General features: G+C 53.4%; 1 protein-coding gene across 1 annotated transcript in view; it reads right to left on the bottom strand.

Annotated features, from left to right (window-relative positions):
• The window catches only part of LOC112242496 (RNA-binding protein 10), a 63,917-nt gene extending 40,882 nt beyond the window's left edge, over window positions 1-23,035 (bottom strand). Inside the window, 5 exon segments of the mRNA XM_042304335.1 lie at window positions 68-154; window positions 11,299-11,372; window positions 12,702-12,777; window positions 12,872-13,048; window positions 22,982-23,035. Coding sequence (XP_042160269.1) covers window positions 68-154; window positions 11,299-11,372; window positions 12,702-12,777; window positions 12,872-13,039 — 405 coding nt within the window. The 5' untranslated portion in view covers window positions 13,040-13,048; window positions 22,982-23,035.
• Between the last annotated feature and the right edge of the window lie 205 nt (window positions 23,036-23,240).

A 23,240-nucleotide genomic window follows, 5' to 3' on the forward strand; every position in this document is an offset into this window, starting at 1 on the left:
GAGATGGTCAGTACCAAGCTACACACACAAACGAATGCACGCAATACACGTGGTGAGGCCCTTGTACCTTGTTACAGAGCCAGTCCTCGTTGGCCCGTGGTTTAGGTTCACTGTAGTGCATAGACACCCTCTGGTCTAGGACAGACAGAACCATCTGAAAGAGAGAAAGGATAGGGGGGAGAAAAAGAAGGAAGGAGAAAAAGAGAGAGAAGGGGGGGAGAGAGGGATGGAGAGAGAGAGAGAGAGAAAGAGAAAGAGAGAAAGAGAGAAGAAAGAGAGAGAAAGAGAGAGAAAGAGAGAGAGAGAGAGAGAGAGCAAGAGAGAGAGAAAGAGAGAGAGAGAGAGAGAGAGAGAGAGAGAGAGAGAGAGAGAGAGAGAGAGAGAGAGAGAGAGAGAGAGAGAGAGAGAGGGATGGGGAACAAAGATTGATTATTATAGATAGGTGGGGCACATGCTAGAGAGAGAGGACCCAACTCACAAGATTAAGGCTGAGAGAGAGAGAGAGGAAAAGCGAGAGAGAAAGAAGAATTGAGGTCAAAAGAAAGAGGACGAGAGAAATGTAACCTTTGAGGGAAATTGGGAATGTAGATGTAGACCGGCCTCCCTGACAGCCGTGTGAATGTGCGTTAACCAGCCTGCCCTACAAGAGGACCCTGGTCCCAGCGTTAACCAGCCCTACAAGAGGACCCTGGTCCCAGCGTTAACCAGCCCTACAAGGGGACCCTGGTCCCAGCATTAACCAGCCTGCCCTACAAGGGGACCCTGGTCCCAGCATTAACCAGCCTGCCCTACCAGGGGACCCTGGTCCCAGCATTAACCAGCCTGCCCTACAAGGGGACCCTGGTCCCAGCGTTAACCAGCCCTACAAGGGGACCCTGGTCCCAGCGTTAACCAGCCTGACAAGGGGACCCTGGTCCCAGCGTTAACCAGCCTGCCCTACAAGGGGACCCTGGTCCCAGCGTTAACCAGCCTGCCAGACCCTGGGGACCCTGGTCCCAGCGTTAACCAGCCTGCCAAGGGGACCCTGGTCCCAGCGTTAACCAGCCTGCCAAGGGGACCCTGGTCCCAGCGTTAACCAGCCTGCCAAGGGGACCCTGGTCCCAGCGTTAACCAGCCTGACAAGGGGACCCTGGTCCCAGCGTTAACCAGCCTGCCCTACAAGGGGACCCTGGTCCCAGCGTTAACCAGCCTGACCTACAAGGGGACCCTGGTCCCAGCGTTAACCAGCCTGCCCTACAAGGGGACCCTGGTCCCAGCGTTAACCAGCCTGACCTACAAGGGGACCCTGGTCCCAGCGTTAACCAGCCTGACAAGGGGACCCTGGTCCCAGCGTTAACCAGCCTGCCCTACAAGGGGACCCTGGTCCCAGCGTTAACCAGCCCTACAAGGGGACCCTGGTCCCAGCGTTAACCAGCCCTCCAAGGGGACCCTGGTCCCAGCGTTAACCAGCCTGACGAGGGGACCCTGGTCCCAGCGTTAACCAGCCTGCCAAGGGGACCCTGGTCCCAGCGTTAACCAGCCCTACAAGGGGACCCTGGTCCCAGCGTTAACCAGCCCTGCAAGGGGACCCTGGTCCAAGCGTTAACCAGCCTGCCAAGGGGACGCTGGTCCCAGCGTTAACCAGCCTGACAAGGGGACCCTGGTCCCAGCTTTAACCAGCCTGCCCTACAAGGGGACCCTGGTCCCAGCGTTAACCAGCCCTACAAGGGGACCCTGGTCCCAGCGTTAACCAGCATGCCAAGGGGACCCTGGTCCCAGCGTTAACCAGCCTGCCAAGGGGACCCTGGTCCCAGCGTTAACCAGCCTGACGAGGGGACCCTGGTCCCAGCGTTAACCAGCAAGGGGACCCTGGTCCCAGCTTTAACCAGCCCTGGGACCCTGGTCCCAGCGTTAACCCTGGTCCCAGCCCTACAAGGGGACCCTGGTCCCAGCGTTAACCAGCCTGAGAAGGGGACCCTGGTCCCAGCGTTAACCAACCAGCCTGTCCCCTTAACCAGCCAAGGGGACCCTGGTCCCAGCGTTAACCAGCCTGCCAAGGGGACCCTGGTCCCAGCATTAACCAGCCTGCCAAGGGGACCCTGGTCCCAGCGTTAACCAGCCTGACAAGGGGACCCTGGTCCCAGCGTTAACCAGCCTGCCCTACAAGGGGACCCTGGTCCCAGCGTTAACCAGCCTGCCAAGGGGACCCTGGTCCCAGCGTTAACCAGCCTGCCCTACAAGGGGACCCTGGTCCCAGCATTAACCAGCCTGACAAGGGGACCCTGGTCCCAGCGTTAACCAGCCTGCCCTACAAGGGGACCCTGGTCCCAGCGTTAACCAGCCTGCCCTACAAGGGGACCCTGGTCCCAGCGTTAACCAGCCTGCAAAGGGGACCCTGGTCCCAGCGTTAACCAGCCTGACCTACAAGGGGACCCTGGTCCCAGCGTTAACCAGCCTGACAAGGGGACCCTGGTCCCAGCGTTAACCAGCCTGCCCTACAAGGGGACCCTGGTCCCAGCGTTAACCAGCCCTACAAGGGGACCCTGGTCCCAGCGTTAACCAGCCTGCCAAGGGGACCCTGGTCCCAGCGTTAACCAGCCTGACGAGGGGACCCTGGTCCCAGCGTTAACCAGCCTGACAAGGGGACCCTGGTCCCAGCGTTAACCAGCCTGCCAAGGGGACCCTGGTCCCAGCGTTAACCAGCCTGACCTACAAGGGGACCCTGGTCCCAGCGTTAACCAGCCTGCCAAGGGGATCCTGGTCCCAGCGTTAACCAGCCTGCCAAGGGGACCCTGGTCCCAGCGTTAACCAGCCTGACAAGGGGACTCTGGTCCCAGCGTTAACCAGCCTGACAAGGGGACCCTGGTCCCAGCGTTAACCAGCCTGCCCTACAAGGGGACCCTGGTCCCAGCGTTAACCAGCCTGCCCTACAAGAGGACCCTGGTCCCAGCGTTAACCAGCCTGTCAAGGGGACCCTGGTCCCAGCGTTAACCAGCCTGCAAAGGGGACCCTGGTCCCAGCATTAACCAGCCTGACGTACAAGGGGATCCTGGTCCCAGCATTAACCAGCCCTACAAGGGGATCCTGGTCCCAGGGTTAACCAGCCCTACAAGGGGACCCTGGTCCCAGCATTAACCAGCCTGCCAAGGGGACCCTGGTCCCAGCGTTAACCAGCCTGACATAGGGACCCTGGTCCCAGCATTAACCAGCCTGACCTACAAGGGGACCCTGGTCCCAGCGTACAAGGGGACCCTGGTAACCAGCCTGCCCTACAAGGGGACCCTGGTCCCAGCGTTAACCAGCCTGACAAGGGGACCCTGGGTCCCAGCTGACAAGGGGACCCTGGTAACCAGCCTGCCCTACAAGGGGACCCTGGTCCCAGCGTTAACCAGCCTGACGAGGGGACCCTGGTCCCAGCGTTAACCAGCCTGACAAGGGGACCCTGGTCCCAGCGTTAACCAGCCTGCCCTACAAGGGGACCCTGGTCCCAGCGTTAACCAGCCTGCCCTACAAGAGGACCCTGGTCCCAGCGTTAACCAGCCTGCCAAGGGGACCCTGGTCCCAGTGTTAACCAGCCTGCCAAGGGGACCCTGGTCCCAGCGTTAACCAGCCTGACCTACAAGGGGACCCTGGTCCCAGCATTAACCAGCCTGCCCTACAAGGGGACCCTGGTCCCAGCGTTAACCAGCCTGTCCCCTACAAGGGGACCCTGGTCCCAGCGTTAACCAGCCTGACAAGGGGACCCTGGTCCCAGCGTTAACCAGCCTGCCCTACAAGGGGACCCTGGTCCCAGCGTTAACCAGCCTGACGAGGGGACCCTGGTCCCAGCGTTAACCAGCCTGACAAGGGGACCCTGGTCCCAGCGTTAACCAGCCTGCCCTACAAGGGGACCCTGGTCCCAGCGTTAACCAGCCTGCCCTACAAGGGGACCCTGGTCCCAGCGTTAACCAGCCTGACCTACAAGCAGCAGAAAGTGATCCGAATGAGCAGTAGAGGGGACAGCAGGTGGGTCTGTGGTTAACCCCTCCACATCATGTCATAATGTGTCCCATGTTTCTCTGTATAACGCCATCCAGGTACAGAAGGGAAGACGCCCATGACTCCACCCCTCCTGAACCCCCCCCCCCAGACCCCATTCACCCCCTTCCCTCAGAGAGTCCCAGGGACCAGAGCAAGGGGACCCTGGGGAAGAGGGACCCTGGTCCCAGGAACCAGTGAGGGGACCCTGGTCCCAGGATAGAGCGAGCCCTACAAGGGGACCCTGGTCCCAGGATAACCAGCGAGGGGGAGGGGACCCTGGTCCCAGCGTTAACCAGCCTGGGGGACCCTGGGCGTTAACCAGCGAGGGGGGAGTTAACCAGCCTGGGATAGAGCGAGGGGGAGAGGGACCCTGGTCCCAGTTAACCAGCCTGGAAGAGGGACCCTGGTCCCAGCGTTAACCAGCCTGACCTACAAGGGGAGGGTCCCAGCGTTAACCAGCCTGCCAAGGGGACCCTGGTCCCAGCATTAACCAGGGGAGAGGGACCTGGCGAGCCTGACAAGGGGACCCTGGTCCCAGAGGGTTAACCAGCCTGCCCTACAAGGGGACCCTGGTCCCAGGATAACCAGCCTGCCCTACAAGGGGGGGAGAGGGATAGAGCAAGGGGAGAGGATAACCAGGGGAAAGGGATAGTTAACCAGCCGAGGGGGAGAGGGATACCAGCCGAGGGGAGAGGATAGACCAGCAGGGGGGAGGGGGAAGAGGGATAGAGCGAGGGGGAGACCAGGAGGGGGAAGGGATAGAGCGAGGGGGAAGAGGGATAGAGCGAGGGGGACCTACAAGGGGACCCTGGATAGAGCGACCCTGGGGGGGAGACAAGGGGATAGAGCGAGGGGGAAGAGGGATAGAGCGAGGGGAGAGGGATAGAGCGAGAGGGGAGAGGGGACAAGGGACCCTAGAGCGTTAACCAGGGACAAGGGGACCCTGGGATAGAGCTGAGAGGGGGGAGAGGGGATAGAGCGAGGGGGGGGGGAGAGGGATAGAGCGAGCCTGACCTACAAGGGGGAAGAGAGGATAGAGCGAGGGGGAGAGGGATAGTCCCAGCGTTAACCAGCTGAGGGGGAGAGGGATAGAGCGAGGGGGAGAGGGATAGAGCGCGTTAACCAGGGGGGAGAGGGATCCCAGGAAGCGAGGGGGAGAGGGATAGAGCGAGGGGGGGGAGGGATAGAGCCTGAGGGGGAGAGGGATAGAGCGAGGGGGAGAGGGATAGAGCGAGGGGGAGAGGGATAGAGGAGGGGGAGAGGGATAGAGCGAGGGGGAGAGGGATAGAGCGAGGGGGAGAGGGATAGAGCGAGGGGGAGAGGGATAGAGCGAGGGGGAAGAGGGATAGAGCGAGGGGGGAGAGGGATAGAGCGAGGGGGAGAGGGATAGAGCGAGGGGGAAGAGGGATAGAGCGAGGGGGAAGAGGGATAGAGCGAGGGGAGAGGGATGGAGCGAGGGGAGAAGAGGGATAGAGCGAGGGGGAGAGGGATAGAGCGAGGGGGGAGAGGGAAAGAGCGAGGGGAGGGAAGAGGGAGCGGGATAGAGCGAGGGGGAGAGGGATGGAGCGAGGGGGAGAAGAGAGGAGAGGGATAGAGCGAGGGGGAGAGGGATAGAGCAGGGGGAAGAGGGATAGAGCGAGGGGAGAGGGATGGAGCGAGGGGAGAAGAGGGATAGAGCGAGGGGGAGAGGGATGGAGCGAGGGGGGAAGAGGGATAGAGCGAGGGGAGAAGAGGGATGGAGCGAGGGGGAAGAGGGATGGAGCGAGGGGAGAAGAGGATGGAGCGAGGGAGAAGAGGGATAGAGCGAGGGGGAGAGGGATAGAGCGAGGGGGGAGAGGGAAAGAGCGAGGGAGAAGAGGGAGCGGGATAGAGAGCGAGGGGGGAGAGGGATGGAGCGAGGGGGAAGAGGGATAGAGCGAGGGGGAGAGGGATGGAGCGAGGGGAGAGAAGAGGAGCGGGATAGAGCGAGGGGGAGAGGGATAGAGCGAGCGAGGGGAAGAGGGATAGAGCGAGGGGAGAAGAGGGAGAGGGATAGAGCGAGGGGGAGAGGGATGGAGCGAGGAAGAGGGATAGAGCGAGGGGAGAAGGGAGGGAGCGGGATAGAGCGAGGAGAGGGGGGATAGAGCGAGGGGGAGAGGGATGGAGCGAGGGGGGAAGAGGGGTAGAGCGAGGGGAGAAGAGGGAGCGGGATAGAGCGGGGAGAAGAGGGAGAGGGATAGAGCGAGGGGGAGAGGGATGGAGCGAGGGGAGAAGAGGAGCGGGATAGAGCGAGGGGGAGAGGGATAGAGGGAGGGGGAGAGAGCGAGGATAGAGCGAGGGGGAGAGGGATAGAGCGAGGGGGAAGAGGATAGAGCGAGGGGGAGAGGGATAGAGCGAGGGGGAAGAGGGATAGAGCGAGGGGAGAAGAGGGTAGCGGGGGATAGAGCGAGGGGGAGAGGGATGGAGCGAGGGGAGAAGAGGGAGCGGGATAGAGCGAGGGGGAGAGGATAGAGGGGGAGCGAGGGGAAGAGGGATAGAGCGAGGGGGAGAGGGATAGAGCGAGGGGGAGAGGGATAGAGCGAGGGGGAGAGGGATAGAGCGAGGGGAAGAGGATAGAGCGAGGGGGAGAGGGATAGAGCGAGGGGGAAGAGGGATAGAGCGAGGGGGAGAAGAGGGAGCGGGATAGAGCGAGGGGGAGAGGGATGGAGCGAGGGGAGGGAAGAGGAGGGGGATAGAGCGAGGGGAGAAGAGGGATAGAGCGAGGGGGAAGAGGGATAGAGCGAGGGGGGAGAGGGATAGAGCGAGGGGGAGAGGGATAGAGCGAGAGAGGGGAAGAGGGATAGAGCGAGGGGGAGAGGGATAGAGCGAGGGGGAGAGGGATAGAGCGAGGGGGAGAGGGATAGAGCGAGGGGGAAGAGGGATAGAGCGAGGGGGAGAGGGATGGAGCGAGGGGAGAAGAGGGATAGAGCGAGGGGGGAGAGGGATGGAGCGAGGGGGAGAGAGGGAGCGGGATAGAGCGAGTGGGGGAGAGGGATAGAGCGAGTGGGGGAGAGGGCTAGAGCGAGTGGGGGAGAGGGATAGAGCGAGTGGGGAGAGCGAGGGGATAGAGGCGAGTGGGGGAGAGGGATAGAGCGAGTGGGGGAGAGGGATAGAGCGAGGGGGTAGAGGGATAGAGCGAGAGGGGGAAGAGGGATAGAGGGATAGAGCGAGGGGGGAGAGGGATAGAGCGAGTGGGGAGAGGGATAGAGCGAGGGGGAGAGGGATAGAGCGAGGGGGAGAGGGATAGAGCGAGGAGAGGGAAAGAGCGAGGGGGAGAGGGATAGAGCGAGTGGGGGGAGAGGGATAGAGCGAGGGGGAGAGGGATAGAGCGAGTGGGTGGGGAGGGATAGAGCGAGTGGGGGAGAGGGATAGAGCGAGTGGGGGAGAGGGATAGAGCGAGTGGGGAGAGGATAGGGAGTGGGGGAGAGGGATAGAGCGAGGGGAGAGGGATAGAGCGAGGGGGTAGAGGGATAGAGCGAGGGGGGAGAAGAGGGATAGAGCGACGGGGAGAGGGATAGAGCGAGGGGGGTAGAGGGATAGAGCGAGGGGGGAAGAGGGATAGAGCGAGGGGGAAGAGGATAGAGCGAGGGGAAGAGGGATAGAGCGAGGGGGAAGAGGGATAGAGCGAGGGGGAGAGGGAAAGAGCGGGGGGAAGAGGGATAGAGCGAGGGGGGGAAGAGGGATAGAGCGACGGGGAGAGGAAAGAGCGAGGGGGAAGAGGGATAGAGCGAGGGGGAAGAGGATAGAGCGAGGTGGGGGAGAGGGATAAGCGGTGGGGGGAAGAGGAGCGGGATAGAGCGACGAGGGGGAGAGGGAAAGAGCGAGGGGGAAGAGGGATAGAGCGAGTGGGGGGAGAGGGATAGAGCGAGTGGGGAGAGGGATAGAGCGAGGGGTGGAGAGAGAGGGATAGAGCGAGGGGGAAGAGGATAGAGCGAGAGAGGGGGAGAGGGATAGAGCGAGTGGGGGGTGGAGAGAGGGATAGAGCGAGGGGAGAGAGAGGGATAGAGCGAGGGTGGAGAGAGAGGATAGAGCGAGGGGGAGAGAGAGGGATAGAGCGAGGGGAGAGAGAGGGATAGAGCGAGGGGAGAGAGGGATAGAGCGAGGGGAGAGAGAGGGATAGAGCGAGGGGAGAGAGGGATAGAGCGAGGGAGAGAGAGGATAGAGCGAGAGGGTGGAGAGAGAGGGATAGAGCGGGGGGGGAGAGGGATAGAGCTAGGGGGGAAAGAGAAGGATAGAGCGAGGGGTGGAGAGAGGGATAGAGCGAGGGGGAAAGAGAAGGATAGAGCGAGGGGGGTGGGAGAGGGGGAGAGGGATAGAGCGAGGGGGAAGAGGGGTGGGTAAAGAGAGGGATAGAGCGAGGGGTGGAGAGAGGGATAGAGCGAGGGTAGAGAGGGGGATAGAGGGCGAGGGGGTGGGAGAGAGAGGGATAGAGCGAGGGGTGGGAGAGAGAGGGATAGAGCGAGGGTGGAGAGAGGGATAGAGCGAGGGTGGGAGAGAGGGATAGAGCGAGGGGGTGGGAGAGAGGGATAGAGCGAGGGTGGGGAAAGAGAAGGATAGAGCGAGGGGTGGAGAGAGAGGGATAGAGCGAGGGGTGGGAGAGAGAGGGATAGAGCGAGGGGTGGGAGAGAGGGATAGAGCGAGGGGTGGAGAGAGAGGATAGAGCGAGTGGGGGGTGAGGGAGAGAGGGATAGAGAGGGGGTGGAGAGAGAGGGATAGAGCGAGGGGGGTGGGAGAGAGAGGGATAGAGCGAGGGGTGGAGAGAGAGGGATAGAGTGAGGGGAGAGGGGAGAGGGATAGAGCGAGGGGTGGGAGAGAGAGGGATAGAGCGAGGGGTGGGAGAGAGGGATAGAGTGAGGGGAGAGAGAGGGATAGAGCGAGGGTGGGAGAGAGAGGGATAGAGCGAGGGTGGAGAGAGAGGGATAGAGTGAGGGGGGGAGAGAGGGATAGAGCGAGGGAGAGAGAGAAAGGGATAGAGCGAGGGGTGGAGAGAGAGGGATAGAGCGGGGGGGAGAGAGAGGGATAGAGCGAGGGTGGGAGAGAGGGATAGAGCGAGGGGTGGGGAAAGAGAAGGGAAAGGGGTGGAGAAGGATAGAGCGAGGGTGGAGAGAGGGATAGAGCGGGGGGGAGAGAGGGATAGAGCGAGGGGTGGGAGAGAGAGGGATAGAGCGAGGGGTGGAGAGAGAGGATAGAGCGAAGGGGGTGAGAGAGAGGATAGAGCGAGGGGGGGGGTGGAGAGAGAGGGATAGAGCGAGGGGTGGGAGAGAGAGGGATAGAGCGAGGGGTGGAGAGAGAGGGATAGAGTGAGGGGAGAGAGAGGGAAGAGCGAGGGGTGGAGAGAGAGGGATAGAGCGAGGGGGGGAGAGAGGGATAGAGCGAGGGGTGGAGAGAGAGGATAGAGCGAGCGGGGAGAGAGAGGGATAGAGCGAGGGGTGGAGAGAGAGGGATAGAGCGAGGGGTGGGTAAAGAGAGGGATAGAGCGAGGGGAGAAGAGAAGGATAGAGCGAGGGGGAGAGAGGGATAGAGCGAGGGTGGAGAGAGAGGATAGAGCGAGGGGGAGAGAGAGGGCTAGAGCGAGGGGTGGAGAGAGAGGGATAGAGCGAGGGGTGGGAGAGAGAGGGATAGAGCGAGGGGTGGGAGAGAGAGGGATAGAGCGAGGGGGGGAAAGAGAAGGATAGAGCGAGGGGTGGAGAGAGAGGGATAGAGCGAGGGGTGGGAGAGAGAAGGATAGAGCGAGGGTGGAGAGAGAGGGATAGAGCGAGAGGGGGGAGAGAGAGGGATAGAGCGAGGAGAGAGAGAAAGGGATAGAGCGAGGGGGAAAAGAGAGAGGGATAGAGCGAGGGGGTAAAGAGAGGGATAGAGAGAGGGGTGGGAGAGAGGGATAGAGCGAGGGGGGTGGAGAGAGAGGGATAGAGCGAGGGGAAAGGGGTGGAGAGAGAGGGATAGAGCGAGGGTGGGAGAGAGGGATAGAGCGAGGGGTGGAGAGAGAGAGGATAGAGCAAGGGGGTAAAGAGAAGGATAGAGCGAGGGTGGAGAGAGAGGGATAGAGCGAGGGGAAAAAAGAGAAGGATAGAGCGAGGGGGGAGAGAGAGGGATAGAGCGAGGGGTGGGAGAGAGAGGGATAGAGCGAGGGGTGGGAGAGAGAGGGATAGAGCGAGGGGTGGAGAGAGAGAAGGATAGAGCGAGGGGGAAAGAGAAGGATAGAGCGAGGGTGGGAGAGAGAGGGATAGAGTGAGGGGAGAGAGAGGGATAGAGCGAGGGTGGAGAGAGAGAAGGATAGAGCGAGGGGGGAAAGAGAGAGGGATAGAGCGAGGGGTGGGAGAGAGGTGTCGTAGGGTTTTGAAGTCCTCTGAAAGAAGGTAAAAAAGAGAGCGAGGAGAGAGAGTGAAAAGGGTCTGATGTGCATTGGTGTGTCAAGACAGTTATACCACATCAGCATCATTTATACCACAGACCATATCAGCATCATTTACACCACAGACCAAATCAGCATCATTTATACCACAGACCACATCAGCATCAATTATACCACAGACCACATCAGCATCATTTATACCACAGACCACATCAGCATCAATTATACCACAGACCACATCAGCATCAATTATACCACACCCCATCAGCATCAATTATACCACATCAGCATCAATTATACCACAGACACACATCAGCATCAATTATACCACACCCCATCAGCATCAATTATACCACATCAGCATCAATTATACCACAGACACACATCAGCATCAATTATACCACACCCCATCAGCATCAATTATACCACACCCCATCAGCATCAATTATACCACAACCCATCAGCATCAATTATACCACATCAGCATCAATTATACCACATCAGCATCATTTATACCACAGACCACATCAGCATCATTTATACCACAGACCACATCAGCATCATTTATACCATAGACCACATAAGCATCAATTATACCACAGACCACATCAGCATCAATTATACCACAGACCACATCAGCATCATTTATACCACAGAACACATCAGCATCAATTATACCACATCAGCATCAATTATACCACAGACCACATCAGCATCAATTATACCACAGACCACATCAGCATCAATTATACCACAGACACACATCAGCATCAATTATACCACATCAGCATCAATTATACCACAGACACACATCAGCATCAAATATACTACAGACATTAATCAGCATCAGAAAAGACAGGTGTGTGTGTGTGTGTTTGTGTCTCAGTGTGTGTGTGTGTGTGCCTGTTTGTGCGTGTGTGTAGAGTGACCTGATTGGTCTCCATCCAGCGGCAGGCCTCCTGTATGTGATTAAACTCCACGAAGGCGAATCCACGGCTCTGACCTGGTCACCACGCCAACCAGCCAGCGCCATGGCAACCCAACAACAACAACATAATGCAGTGTCGGGTTAGTGTTTTAGAGAGAGAGGAGAGGAGGAGAGAGAGGAGAGTGAGAGGAGAGAGACAGAGAGGAGAGAGAGAGGTGAGAGAGCGGGGGAGGAGAGGAGAGAGAGAGGGGGAGGAGAGGGGGAGAGAGAGAGAAGAGAGATGAGAGGAGAGAGAGAGAGGGGAGGGAGAGAGAGAGAAAGGGAGAAGGGAGAGGGGAGAGAGAGAGAAGAAGAGGAGAGAGAGGGAGAGAGGGAGAGAGAGAGAGAGAGAGAGAGAGAGAGAGAGGGGGAGAGAGAAGAGAGAGGAGAGAGAAGAGAGAGAGAGAGAGAGAAAGAGAGAGAGAGGAGAGAGAGAGAGAGAGAGGAGAGGGAGGGAGAGAAAGGAGAGAAGAGCGGGGGAGAGCAGAAGGGGAGAGAGAGAGAGGGGAGAGGAGGGGGAGAGAGGGGGAGAGGAGAGGGAGGGGAGAGGGGAGGAGAGAGGGGAGAAGAGAGAGAGAGAGAGGAGAGAGAAGAGAGAGAGGGGAGAGAGAGAGGAGAGGGAGGAGAGAAAGGAGAGAAGAGAGGGGGAGAGGAGAAGGGGAGAGAGAGAGAGGGGGGAGGAGGAGGAGGAGAGAGAGAGAGAGAGAGAGAGGGGAGAGGAGAGGGGGAGAGAGGAGAGAGAGAGAGAAGAGAGAGGAGAGAGAAGAGAGAGAGGGAGAGAGAGAGAGGAGAGGGAGGAGAGAAAGGAGAGAAGAGAGGGAGGGGAGAGGGAGGAGAGAGGGGAGGAGAGAGGGGAGAAGAGAGAGAGAGAGAGAGAGAGAGAGAGAAGAGAGAGAAGAGAGAGGGAGAGGGAGAAGAGAGAGAAGAGAGAGAGAGGAGAGAGAATAGAGAGGAGAGAAGAGAGAGAAGAGAGAGGGGAGAGAGAGAGAGAAGAGAGAGGAGAGAGAAGAGGAGAGAGAAGAGAGAGAGGGGAGAGAGAGAGAGAGAAGAGAGAGGAGGGAGAGAAAGGAGAGAAGAGAGGGAGAGGAGAAGGAAGAGAGAGGAGAGGAGGGAGAAGAGAGGAGAAAGAGGGAGGGAGAAGAGAGAGGAGGGAGAAGAGAGGAGAAAGAGGGAGGGGAGAGAGGGGAGAGGGAGGGAGAGGGGAGGAGAGAGGGGAGGAGAGAGAGGGGAGAAGAGAGAGAGAAGAGAGAGAGGGGAGAGAGAGAGAGGAGAGAGAGGAGAGAGAAGAGAGAGAGACAGAGGGAGGGAGGGGAGAGAGGGGAGAGGGAGGGGAGAGAGAGAGGGGGGAGATGAGATCAGTCTCACCTGAAGACTTGTTTGTCATCAGGCGAATCATAACCTCTGTTGGGTCAATCCCCTGGTCCTGAAGCTGGGCACGGATCTACACACACACATCAAACCTCAATGATAGCACACATAAACCACATTTTATCATCTGCAGACACACACACACACTCACACACACACGCACACACCTCGTTGGCAGTAGCGTTGGGTGGCAGCATGCGTAACATGATGATGTTGGAGGGTCTCTGGTTGAGGTCCAGGAGGTCTGGTCTGTAGTCCATCTGAACTGGGTGCTCTATACAGGAAGAGGAGGGATCTGGACCCCCTCCACCACGCTCCTCAACGGGACAGCCCATGGAGAAACCCTATGGAGATATTAGTACCAGAGTCATAGGTTACTTCTACTACAGTCACTACTGCCGGGCTGGTACTATTACCGTATAACGGTAAGTTAGTTATTGAACATAAAAAACAGACATCCCTTATTTACATAAGTATTCAGACCCTTTGCTGTGAGACTCTAAATTGAGCTCAGGTGCATCCTGTTTCCATTGATCATCCTTGAGATGTTTCTACAACTTGATGGGATTCCACCTGTGGTAAATTCAATTGATTGGACATGATTTGGAAAGGCACACACCTGTCTATATAAGGTCCCACAGTTGACAGTGCATGTCAGAGCAAAAACCAAGACATGAGGTTGAAGGAATTGTCCGTAGAGCTCCGAGACAGGATTGTGTCGAGGCACAGATCTGGGGAAGGGTACCAAAACATTGAAGGTCCCCAAGAACACAGTGGCCTCCATCATTCTTAAATGGAAGAAGTTTGGAACCACCAAGACTCTTCCTACATGCGCTTAACTAGTCAACGTCGCCATGACATCATCTACAAGCGTGATCACGGACGTAGGGATCCGGTTGCTAGGCAACGGTCTGTTAAAAAGTTGCTAGCTCTCGTCTAAAATCTCAAATTAAATACATAACGCAATTCAAACCACAAAAAAAATTGTCTTATCTTTGATTTTTAAGCCGTAAAATTCAACATATTGCCTAGATAACAGCTAAAATGTTTTTTTTTTGCCAGCAACACAGTTAAGGTCACCAACGCTCTGAGTGACATGAAAACAGCCAAACCAGCTCTACTAAGGCGAGTAAAATGGTCAGAGTAGGGTGTTCTCTCATTTATATCTGGAAGTAGCTAACCTTCACCAGTTAGCTTGAGCGCTTGACTGCCTTTGTGAGGTCAGACTCTCGGATCAGCCCTCCTCCTCCGCCAGAGTGAACTCTGAATGTACAACCTGACAACGCTCTGAATGTACAACCTGACAACGCTCTGAATGTACAACCTGACAACGCTCTGAATGTACAACCTGACAACGCTCTGAATGTACAACCTGACAACGCTCTGAATGTACAACCTGACAACGCTCTGAATGTACAACCTGACAACGCTCTGAATGTACAACCTGACAACGCTCTGAATGTACAACCTGACAACGCTCTGAATGTACAACCTGACAACGCTCTGAATGTACAACCTGACAACGCTCTGAATGTACAACCTGACAACGCTCTGAATGTACAACCTGACAACGCTCTGAATGTACAACCTGACAACGCTCTGAATGTACAACCTGACAACGCTCTGAATGTACAACCTGACAACGCTCTGAATGTACAACCTGACAACGCTCTGAATGTACAAAGGGACAATCTGACAACGCTCTAAATTTACAAACGGACAGGGCGCACTCTCAAACACACACTAGATTGCCGAATGGTACCCAAAGGTCGAAGGAGAGGAACGTTAACTAAAGAGATCGGTACCCAGACTAGAGAAGAGCGAAGGAGAGGAACGTTAGCTAAAGAGACCGGTACCCAGACTAGAGAAGAGCGAAGGAGAGGAACGTTAACTAAATAGACCGGTACCCAGACTAGAGAAGAGCGAAGGAGAGGAACGTTAGCTAAAGAGACCGGTACCCCTGACTAGAGAAGAGCGAAGGAGAGGAACGTTAGCTAAAGAGACCGGTACCCAGACTAGAGAAGAGCGAAGGAGAGGAACGTTAGCTAAAGAGACCGGTACCCCTGACTAGAGAAGAGCGAAGGAGAGGAACGTTAGCTAAAGAGACCGGTACCCAGACTAGAGAAGAGCGAAGGAGAGGAACGTTAGCTAAAGAGACCGGTACCCTGACTAGAGAAGAGCGAAGGAGAGGAACGTTAGCTAAAGAGACCGGACCCAGACTAGAGAAGAGCGAAGGAGAGGAACGTTAACTAAAGAGACCGGTACCCAGACTAGAGAAGAGCGAAGGAGAGGAACGTTAACTAAAGAGACCGGTACCCAGACTAGAGAAGAGTGAAGGAGAGGAACGTTAACTAAAGAGACCGGTACCCTGACTAGAGAAGAGCGAAGGAGAGGAACGTTAACTAAAGAGACCGGTACCCAGACTAGAGAAGAGCGAAGGAGAGGAACGTTAGCTAAAGAGACCGGTACCCAGACTAGAGAAGAGCGAAGGAGAGGAACGTTAGCTAAAGAGACCGGTACCCAGACTAGAGAAGAGCGAAGGAGAGGCGTTAGCTAAAGAGACCGGTACCCAGACTAGAGAAGAGCGAAGGAGAGGAACGTTAGCTAAAGAGACCGGTACCCAGACTAGAGAAGAGCGAAGGAGAGGAACGTTAGCTAAAGAGACCGGTACCCAGACTAGAGAAGAGCGAAGGAGAGGAACGTTAACTAAAGAGACCGGTACCCAGACTAGAGAAGAGCGAAGGAGAGGAACGTTAGCTAAAGAGACCGGTACCCAGACTAGAGAAGAGCGAAGGAGAGGAACGTTAGCTAAAGAGACCGGTACCCAGACTAGAGAAGAGCGAAGGAGAGGAACGTTAGCTAAAGAGACCGGTACCCAGACTAGAGAAGAGCGAAGGAGAGGAACGTTAGCTAAAGAGACCGGTACCCAGACTAGAGAAGAGCGAAGGAGAGGAACGTTAGCTAAAGAGACCGGTACCCAGACTAGAGAAGAGCGAAGGAGAGGAACGTTAGCTAAAGAGACCGGTACCCAGACTAGAGAAGAGCGAAGGAGAGGAACGTTAACTAAAGAGACCGGTACCCAGACTAGAGAAGAGCGAAGGAGAGGAACGTTAGCTAAAGAGACCGGTACCCTGACTAGAGAAGAGCGAAGGAGAGGAACGTTAACTAAAGAGACCGGTACCCAGACTAGAGAAGAGCGAAGGAGAGGAACGTTAACTAAAGAGACCGGTACCCCTGACTAGAGAAGAGCGAAGGAGAGGAACGTTAACTAAAGAGACCGGTACCCAGACTAGAGAAGAGCGAAGGAGAGGAACGTTAACTAAAGAGACCGGTACCCTGACTAGAGAAGAGAGAAGGAGAGCGTTAGCTAAAGAGAGGAACGTTACTAAAGAGACCGGTACCCAGACTAGAGAAGAGCGAAGGAGAGGAACGTTAGCTAAAGAGACCGGTACCCAGACTAGAGAAGAGCGAAGGAGAGGAACGTTAACTAAAGAGACCGGTACCCTGACTAGAGAAGAGCGAAGGAGAGGAACGTTAGCTAAAGAGACCGGTACCCAGACTAGAGAAGAGCGAAGGAGAGGAACGTTAGCTAAAGAGACCGGTACCCAGACTAGAGAAGAGCGAAGGAGAGGAACGTTAGCTAAAGAGACCGGTACCCAGACTAGAGAAGAGCGAAGGAGAGGAACGTTAGCTAAAGAGACCGGTACCCAGACTAGAGAAGAGCGAAGGAGAGGAACGTTAACTAAAGAGACCGGTACCCTAGAGAAGACTAGAGAAGAGACGAAAGCGAGAGGAACGTTAACTAAAGAGACCGGTACCCAGACTAGAGAAGAGCGAAGGAGAGGAACGTTAACTAAAGAGACCGGTACCCCAGACTAGAGAAGAGCGAAGGAGAGGAACGTTAACTAAAGAGACCGGTACCCAGACTAGAGAAGACGAAGGAGAGGAACCAGACTAGAGAAGAGCGAAGGAGAGGAACGTTAGCTAAAGAGACCGGTACCCAGACTAGAGAAGAGCGAAGGAGAGGAACGTTAACTAAAGAGACCGGTACCCAGACTAGAGAAGAGCGAAGGAGAGGAACGTTAGCTAAAGAGACCGGTACCCAGACTAGAGAAGAGCGAAGGAGAGGAACGTTAGCTAAAGAGACCGGTACCCAGACTAGAGAAGAGCGAAGGAGAGGAACGTTAGCTAAAGAGACCGGTACCCAGACTAGAGAAGAGCGAAGGAGAGGAACGTTAACTAAAGAGACCGGTACCCTGACTAGAGAAGAGCGAAGGAGAGGAACGTTAGCTAAAGAGACCGGTACCCAGACTAGAGAAGAGCGAAGGAGAGGAACGTTAGCTAAAGAGACCGGTACCCAGACTAGAGAAGAGCGAAGGAGAGGAACGTTAACTAAAGAGACCGGTACCCAGACTAGAGAAGAGCGAAGGAGAGGAACGTTAGCTAAAGAGACCGGTACCCAGACTAGAGAAGAGCGAAGGAGAGGAACGTTAGCTAAAGAGACCGGTACCCAGACTAGAGAAGAGCGAAGGAGAGGAAGTTAGCTAAAGAGACCGGTACCCTGACTAGAGAAGAGCGAAGGAGAGGAACGTTAACTAAAGAGACCGGTACCCAGACTAGAGAAGAGCGAAGGAGAGGAACGTTAACTAAAGAGACCGGTACCCAGACTAGAGAAGAGCGAAGGAGAGGAACGTTAGCTAAAGAGACCGGTACCCAGACTAGAGAAGAGCGAAGGAGAGGAACGTTAACTAAAGAGACCGGTACCCAGACTAGAGAAGAGCGAAGGAGAGGAACGTTAGCTAAAGAGACCGGTACCCAGACTAGAGAAGAGCGAAGGAGAGGAACGTTAGCTAAAGAGACCGGTACCCTGACTAGAGAAGAGCGAAGGAGAGGAACGTTAACTAAAGAGACCGGTACCCTGACTAGAGAAGAGCGAAGGAGAGGAACGTTAGCTAAAGAGACCGGTACCCAGACTAGAGAAGAGCGAAGGAGAGGAACGTTAACTAAAGAGACCGGTACCCTGACTAGAGAAGAGCGAAGGAGAGGAACGTTAACTAAAGAGACCGGTACCCAGACTAGAGAAGAGCGAAGGAGAGGAACGTTAGCTAAAGAGACCGGTACCCAGACTAGAGAAGAGCGAAGGAGAGGAACGTCAACTAAAGAGACCGGTACCCAGACTAGAGAAGAGCGAAGGAGAGGAACGTTAGCTAAAGAGACCGGTACCCCTGACTAGAGAAGAGCGAAGGAGAGGAACGTTAGCTAAAGAGACCGGTACCCTGACTAGAGAAGAGCGAAGGAGAGGAACGTTAACTAAAGAGACCGGTACCCCTGACTAGAGAAGAGCGAAGGAGAGGAACGTTAACTAAAGAGACCGGTACCCCTGACTAGAGAAGAGCGAAGGAGAGGAACGTTAACTAAAGAGACCGGTACCCCTGACTAGAGAAGAGCGAAGGAGAGGAACGTTAGCTAAAGAGACCGGTACCCAGACTAGAGAAGAGCGAAGGAGAGGAACGTTAACTAAAGAGACCGGTACCCTGACTAGAGAAGAGCGAAGGAGAGGAACGTTAACTAAAGAGACCGGTACCCAGACTAGAGAAGAGCGAAGGAGAGGAACGTTAACTAAAGAGACCGGTACCCTGACTAGAGAAGAGCGAAGGAGAGGAACGTTAGCTAAAGAGACCGGTACCCCTGACTAGAGAAGAGCGAAGGAGAGGAACGTTAACTAAAGAGACCGGTACCCAGACTAGAGAAGAGCGAAGGAGAGGAACGTTAGCTAAAGAGACCGGTACCCAGACTAGAGAAGAGCGAAGGAGAGGAACGTTAACTAAAGAGACCGGTACCCAGACTAGAGAAGAGCGAAGGAGAGGAACGTTAGCTAAAGAGATCGGTACCCAGACTAGAGAAGAGCGAAGGAGAGGAACGTTAGCTAAAGAGACCGGTACCCCTGACTAGAGAAGAGCGAAGGAGAGGAACGTTAGCTAAAGAGATCGGTACCCAGACTAGAGAAGAGCGAAGGAGAGGAACGTTAACTAAAGAGACCGGTACCCAGACTAGAGAAGAGCGAAGGAGAGGAACGTTAGCTAAAGAGACCGGTACCCAGACTAGAGAAGAGCGAAGGAGAGGAACGTTAACTAAAGAGACCGGTACCCTGACTAGAGAAGAGCGAAGGAGAGGAACGTTAACTAAAGAGACCGGTACCCAGACTAGAGAAGAGCGAAGGAGAGGAACGTTAGCTAAAGAGACCGGTACCCAGACTAGAGAAGAGCGAAGGAGAGGAACGTTAGCTAAAGAGACCGGTACCCAGACTAGAGAAGAGCGAAGGAGAGGAACGTTAGCTAAAGAGACCGGTACCTCTGACTAGAGAAGAGCGAAGGAGAGGAACGTTAACTAAAGAGACCGGTACCCTGACTAGAGAAGAGCGAAGGAGAGGAACGTTAGCTAAAGAGACCGGTACCCCTGACTAGAGAAGAGCGAAGGAGAGGAACGTTAGCTAAAGAGACCGGTACCCAGACTAGAGAAGAGCGAAGGAGAGGAACGTTAACTAAAGAGACCGGTACCCAGACTAGAGAAGAGCGAAGGAGAGGAACGTTAACTAAAGAGACCGGTACCCAGACTAGAGAAGAGCGAAGGAGAGGAACGTTAGCTAAAGAGACCGGTACCCCTGACTAGAGAAGAGCGAAGGAGAGGAACGTTAGCTAAAGAGACCGGTACCCAGACTAGAGAAGAGCGAAGGAGAGGAACGTTAGCTAAAGAGACCGGTACCCCTGACTAGAGAAGAGCGAAGGAGAGGAACGTTAGCTAAAGAGACCGGTCACCCAGACTAGAGAAGAGCGAAGGAGAGGAACGTTAGCTAAAGAAACCGGTACCCCTGACTAGAGAAGAGTGAAGGAGAGGAACGTTAACTAAAGAGACCGGTACCCAGACTAGAGAAGAGCGAAGGAGAGGAACGTTAGCTAAAGAGACCGGTACCCAGACTAGAGAAGAGCGAAGGAGAGGAACGTTAACTAAAGAGATCGGTACCCAGACTAGAGAAGAGCGAAGGAGAGGAACGTTAGCTAAAGAGACCGGTACCCAGACTAGAGAAGAGCGAAGGAGAGGAACGTTAACTAAATAGACCGGTACCCAGACTAGACTGAAGACTGGACGGCCGGGCATTCATGCAGTCGAGTATGTTTCTGAGGTAATACATGATGAAACTTTGTTGCTCCTTGCTGAAACAAGAAACTAGCAAACAAGTCTTCGGGTTGGCTAGGCAGTGCTCCCTCACAATGCAGTAGCAGACATAGAAATAGAAGGAATATAGAACAGGCTTGGAACCTCTAACCCTGGCAATGTGACTGGTAAACTCATGGATACACTCGCAATGGCTGCCTGGTATTTGTATTTTATTTTTTTGCTCCTATGGGTACACTTCCTGCTTTGCTCCTATGGGTACACTTCCTGCTTTGCTCCGATGGGTACACTTCCTGCTTTGCTCCGATGGGTACACTCGCAATGGACACCAGTCCACCCATTATGACATCATTGAGTTGAATGGGGACGCCAGTCCGCCCATTATGACATCATTGAGTTGAATGGGGACACCAGTCCACCCATTATGACATCATTGAGTTGAATGGGGACACCAGTCCACCCATTATGACATCATTGAGTTGAATGGGGACGCCAGTCCACCCATTATGACATCATTGAGTTGAATGGGGACACCAGTCCACCCATTATGACATCATTGAGTTGAATGGGGACGCCAGTCCACCCATTATGACATCATTGAGTTGAATGGGGACACCAGTCCACCCATTATGACATCATTGAGTTGAATGGGGACACCAGTCCACCCATTATGACATCATTGAGTTGAATGGGGACACCAATCCACCCATTATGACATCATTGAGTTGAATGGGGGCACCAGTCCACCCATTATGACATCATTGAGTTGAATGGGGACGCCCGTACTATTCATTCTAGTTTTTGGCAGCACATGCATAATTTGTCTAAATAAATTAAGATTTGAGCGGTTATTAGGGAGACCGCGGTCATTTGGCTGGCCAATTAACATCATCCCAAATTCCATGACCTTCACAACACTACTACTGATACTAGCTATCAACACTACTACTACTATTTCTACAGTAGTACCATCAACACTACTACTACTACTAGCTACTACAATCATTAGTACTATTTCTACAGTAGTACCATCAACACTACTACTACTACTAGCTACTACAATCATTAGTACTATTTCTACAGTAGTACCATCAACACTACTACTACTACTAGCTACTACAATCATTAGTACTATTTCTACAGTAGTACCATCAACACTAGTACTACTACTAGCTATCAACACTACTACTAGCTACTACAATCATTAGTACTATTTCTACAGTAGTACTATCAACACTACTACTACTACTAGCTACTACAATCATTAGTACTATTTCTACAGTAGTACCATCAACACTACTACTACTACTAGCTACTACAATCATTAGTACTATTTCTACAGTAGTACCATCAAAACTACTACTACTACTAGCTACTACAATCATTAGTACAATTTCTACAGTAGTACTATCAACACTACTACTACTACTAGCTATCAACACTACTACTAGCTACTACAATCAATAGTACTATTTCTACAGTAGTACCATCAACACTACTACTAGCTATCAACACTACTACTAATACTAGCTACTACAATCATTAGTACTATTTCTACAGTAGTACCATCAACACTACTACTAGCTATCAACACTACTACTAATACTAGCTACTACAATCATTAGTACTATTTCTACAGTAGTACCATCAACACTACTACTACTACTAGCTACTACAATCATTAGTACTATTTCTACAGTAGTACTATCAACACTACTACTACTACTAGCTACTACAATCATTAGTACTATTTCTACAGTAGTACCATCAACACTACTACTAATACTAGCTATCAACACTACTACTAGCTACTACAATCAATAGTACTATTTCTACAGTAGTACCATCAACACTACTACTAATACTAGCTACTACAATCATTAGTACTATTTCTACAGTAGTACCATCAACACTACTACTACTACTAGCTACTACAATCATTAGTACTATTTCTACAGTAGTACTATCAACACTACTACTAATACTAGCTACTACAATCATTAGTACTATTTCTACAGTAGTACCATCAACACTAGTACTAGCTACTACAATCAATAGTACTATTTCTACAGTAGTACTATCAACACTACTACTAATACTAGCTAATACAATCATTAGTACTATTTCTACAGTAGTACCATCAACACTACTACTAATACTAGCTATCAACACTACTACTAGCTACTACAATCATTAGTACTATTTCTACAGTAGTACCATCAACACTACTACTACTACTAGCTACTACAATCATTAGTACTATTTCTACAGTAGTACCATCAACACTACTACTACTACTAGCTACTACAATCATTAGTACTATTTCTACAGTAGTACCATCAACACTAGTACTACTACTAGCTACTACAATCAATAGTACTATTTCTACAGTAGTACCATCAACACTACTACTACTACTAGCTACTACAATCATTAGTACTATTTCTACAGTAGTACCATCAACACTACTACTACTACTAGCTACTACAATCATTAGTACTATTTCTACAGTAGTACTATCAACACTACTACTACTACTAGCTATCAACACTACTACTAGCTACTACAATCATTAGTACTATTTCTACAGTAGTACCATCAACACTACTACTAATACTAGCTACTACAATCATTAGTACTATTTCTACAGTAGTACCATCAACACTACTACTACTACTAGCTACTACAATCATTAGTACTATTTCTACAGTAGTACCATCAACACTACTACTACTACTAGCTATCAACACTACTACTAGCTACTACAATCAATAGTACTATTTCTACAGTAGTACCATCAACACTACTACTAATACTAGCTATCAACACTACTACTACTACTAGCTACTACAATCAATAGTACTATTTCTACAGTAGTACCATCAACACTACTACTACTACTAGCTACTACAATCATTAGTACTATTTCTACAGTAGTACCATCAACACTACCACTACTACTAGCTACTACAATCATTAGTACTATTTCTACAGCATCAACACTACTACTACTTCAGTAAAAACTAGTTTTCCGTCTATTATATATGGTTGAGAATCCTAAAATACACCTCCCCCTGGATCAGTGGATGTAGCAGGCAGCCCACCTTTCTCTTCCCTAGTCCTCCTCCTCTGGGGAACCTCTCCTCCTCCCCTGGTCCTCCTCCTCTGGGGAACCTCTCCTCCTCCTCTGGTCCTCCTCCTCTGAGGAACCTCTCCTCCCCTGGTCCGCTTCCTCTGGGGAACCTCTCCTCCTCCCCTGATCCTCCTCCTCTGGGGAACCTCTCCTCCTCCCCTGGTCCTCCTCTGAGGAATCTCTCCTCCCCTGGTCCTCCTCCTCTGGGGAACCTCTCCTCCTCCCCTGGT

The sequence above is a fragment of the Oncorhynchus tshawytscha genome, linkage group LG22 (genome assembly GCF_018296145.1).
Source record: "Oncorhynchus tshawytscha isolate Ot180627B linkage group LG22, Otsh_v2.0, whole genome shotgun sequence".
NCBI lineage: Eukaryota > Metazoa > Chordata > Actinopteri > Salmoniformes > Salmonidae > Oncorhynchus > Oncorhynchus tshawytscha.